General features: G+C 43.7%; 1 protein-coding gene across 1 annotated transcript; it reads left to right on the top strand.

Moving 5' to 3' along the window:
• Nucleotides 1–571: 571 nt before the first annotated feature.
• Nucleotides 572–1126, top strand: LOC149249114 (uncharacterized). The gene has a single exon (XM_089451977.1). The coding sequence runs from the start codon at nt 572–574 to the stop codon at nt 1124–1126; it is 555 nt and encodes a 184-aa protein (XP_089308103.1).
• The last annotated feature ends 2039 nt before the right edge of the window (nt 1127–3165 follow it).

Raw genomic sequence — 3165 nt, 5'->3', positions numbered from 1 at the left:
AAGAACAGTCAAAAGGAGGAAAATCCACAATGTCACCAGCAGGTACTCAAGGTAAGGAGGCTTCGACCTCAGACAAACAGAAAGAAATATTATGGAATACTCAAGCCATGCAGCTGGAGAACCCAAACCCAGATGCTTGCTCAGAAGAGGAACCAATGGAAGAACAAGATTACTCTCAATTCGTGGAGGAAGAAACAAAAACAATAGACATTGGGGATTTGGACCTTCCCGGTCTCGAAAAAGCCTGCACCACAAATAACTTCGACAATATTCCAGCGGGACAGCTTAAGAACCTGGAAGAAGTCTTATCTCGAGCACAGAGGCAGAAATCTCTAGGTATACAAACAGGAGGCCCTTGGGATGGACGTTTTATTGTCAAAGATATCAAAAAGCGAGGAAGGAAAACCATTCTTCAGAGAACAATCAAGGTTGGGCAAATCTTAGTGGAATTGGGTAGGTATGCCAAGCTAACTAAGCATTATCGTCCTGAAAACACTCTTTCTCAATGAAGCTAATCTCTTGGAATATAAGAGGGCTTAACGGCCCAAGGAAAACCCGAATCCTCAAAAACATGTTAAAGCAAGAAAACCCTCAAGTACTATTCTTGCAAGAGACAAAGTGTGATTCTACTGCACTTGATAGACTTGCCGCTAAATTCTGGCCTGGAAGTCATAATATAGCAGTTGATGCAGATGGCGCCTCAGGAGGAATAGCCATTATATGGGACTCCAGAGCCATGATGCTCAACAACTTTCATGCACAAAGGAACTTTCTTCAAGCAACTTTTCATATTATAGGTACAAACCAACATGGACTTTTAACCAATGTTTATTTCCCACAGGAAACACATCGAAAAGAGGAGATCCTAAACTCCATCTCGACTCTTAACCAAACCAGACCACATCCATTATGGATCGTAGGAGGTGATTTCAACATGGTCACAAGACTGGATGAAAGAAGAGGAGGCAGATGCAAAAGTTCTCAGGAAGGATCGATGTTGAAGGACTTCATCCAGAACAATTGGCTCTTTGACCTCCCTTCTAATAATGGAGTTTTCACCTGGAACAACAGAGAAGCTGGGAGCCAGCAGATCGCTTCTCGATTGGACAGGTTTCTCATCTCTTGACAATGCCATTCATCTGGGAGGTGATTTTATGGCATCCATCCTGCCCTTCACAGGTTCTGATCACTGGTCCATTTCACTTCACTGGTCTAGACCCAGAAACAACACCCGCAGGCCTTTCCACTTTGAAGCCTTCTGGATGACCCATCCAGGCTTTCATGAACTGATCAACACAGAATGGAAAAACTTCCATCCTCCGCCAGGCTCCAAAATGTTTCAATTCCAACAAAAACTTAAGCACCTAAAAGGTAAAATCAAGCACTGGAATCATACCTCATTTGGCAACATCTTTTAAGGAAAATCCAACATAGAATTGGAAATGAGGCAGCTACAGTAGAAGATCATCTCTCTCGGCAGATCAGAGGACCTGGCAGAATAGGAGAAAACCCTGGAACTGTAACTAGCCGAGAAGGAAAAGCAGGAAGAAACGTTGTGGAGGCAAAAATCAAGAATCAAGTGGCTCAAAGATGGTGAGAAAAACACCAAATTCTTTCATAGTACCACAATCCAGCGCAGGATGCACAACAATATCACTCATATTCAAAACGAGCAAGGCATTAGAATGGAAAAGCATGAAGAGATAGAGGCCGAACTATTAAATTATTTCAAGCACATGCACAAAGAACCAAACATAGACCGATCTCAGGCCATTAAAAAAATAACAGGCAATATCCCCAAACTTATTTCAGCAAAGCATAATCAAATGCTCCTCAAGCCTGTTGATCTTCAATAAGTGGAAATAGCAGTGCGACAATTAAAAGCCGGAAAAGCCCCAGGACCGGATGGATTCACCTCCAACTTTTTCCATAACTTCTGGGACCTAATTAAGAATGAGTTATGGCAGGTGGTGGAAGAGTCTCGCTCTCTCCGATGGATGTTTCCAGGGATAAATGCTACTTTCTTAGCTTTGATACCCAAGGTGGAGAAGCCTTGTAAGACGGACAAGTACAGGCTGATAGCCCTCTGCAACATAATCTATAAGATTGTCTCTAAAATTATAGCCTCTAGACTCAAGCTCCTGCTGCCTCTCATTATCTCACCTGAACAGTCCGGATATGTTGAAGGAAGGCAGATCACAGATGGGATCATCCTTACCCATGAAATAATTCATTCTTTGAAGATCTCCAAGAAGCCAGGTATGCTACTCAAACTTGATCTTTCCAAAGCTTTTGACAGCCTAAGTTGGAAGTATATTGAAAAGACTCTTCTAGCATTTGGTTTTTATGCTTCCTGGGTCCGATGGATTATGAGCCTCATCTCATCCTCCTTCTTCTTTGTTCTAATTAATGGTATACCCTCCGAAACCTTTGACCCTACCCGTGGTATCAGGCAAGGTGATCCCCTCTCCCCTTTCCTGTTTATCATTATGGCAGAAGGTCAAGGGCGAAGTATTAAACATGCTCAGCAAGCTGCCCGTCTCAGAGGCCTTTCCTTTCACAAATCCCCTGTTTTTACCCATCAACAATTTGTTGACGATAACATGCTCTATGGGCATCCATCAGTCCAAGAAGCCAGACAACTTAAAACTCTTCTAACCGACTTTTCAGAAGCCTCCGGCGCCTCAATAAATCACTCCAAATCTCAAATCTTCTTCTTTCATACTCCCTTTGTTACCCAATCAGCCATCTTACGCATTCTAAGCTTCTCCCCGGCCAAACTCCCCTCCTCGTATCTAGGAGCCCTGCTCATAGTCTCTGGCTTAAAGCACTCCTCCTGGAGAACCCTCCTAGATAATCTGGAAGTGCGACTCTCCTCTTGGACGCACAGATCTCTCAACATGGCTAGCCGTCTTGTTCTAATTAAAGCTGTCCTTCAAGCCATGCCCTTATACCTCTTTTCAATCCTTGCGGCTCCCAAATGGGTTCTCAAAGAACTCAAATCTATCCAAAGAGCGTTTCTATGGGGCAGCAGCGAACTCCATTGCAAATGGGCCCTTGTCAAATGGGAGACAGCCTGTCTCCCAAAGAAAGGAGGTGGTATTGGATTAAGAGACCCCACTCATAGCAATGCTGTTATGGGAGCTCGAATCTGGTGGAAATGGC

The sequence above is a fragment of the Pinus tabuliformis genome, chromosome 7, assembly GCF_031772625.1.
Source record: "Pinus tabuliformis cultivar Carrire ecotype Pingquan chromosome 7, CPIR1, whole genome shotgun sequence".
NCBI classification, from domain to species: domain Eukaryota; kingdom Viridiplantae; phylum Streptophyta; class Pinopsida; order Pinales; family Pinaceae; genus Pinus; species Pinus tabuliformis.
Note: the sequence above shows the minus strand (reverse complement) of the source record. Positions and strands in the feature narration are given on the sequence as shown.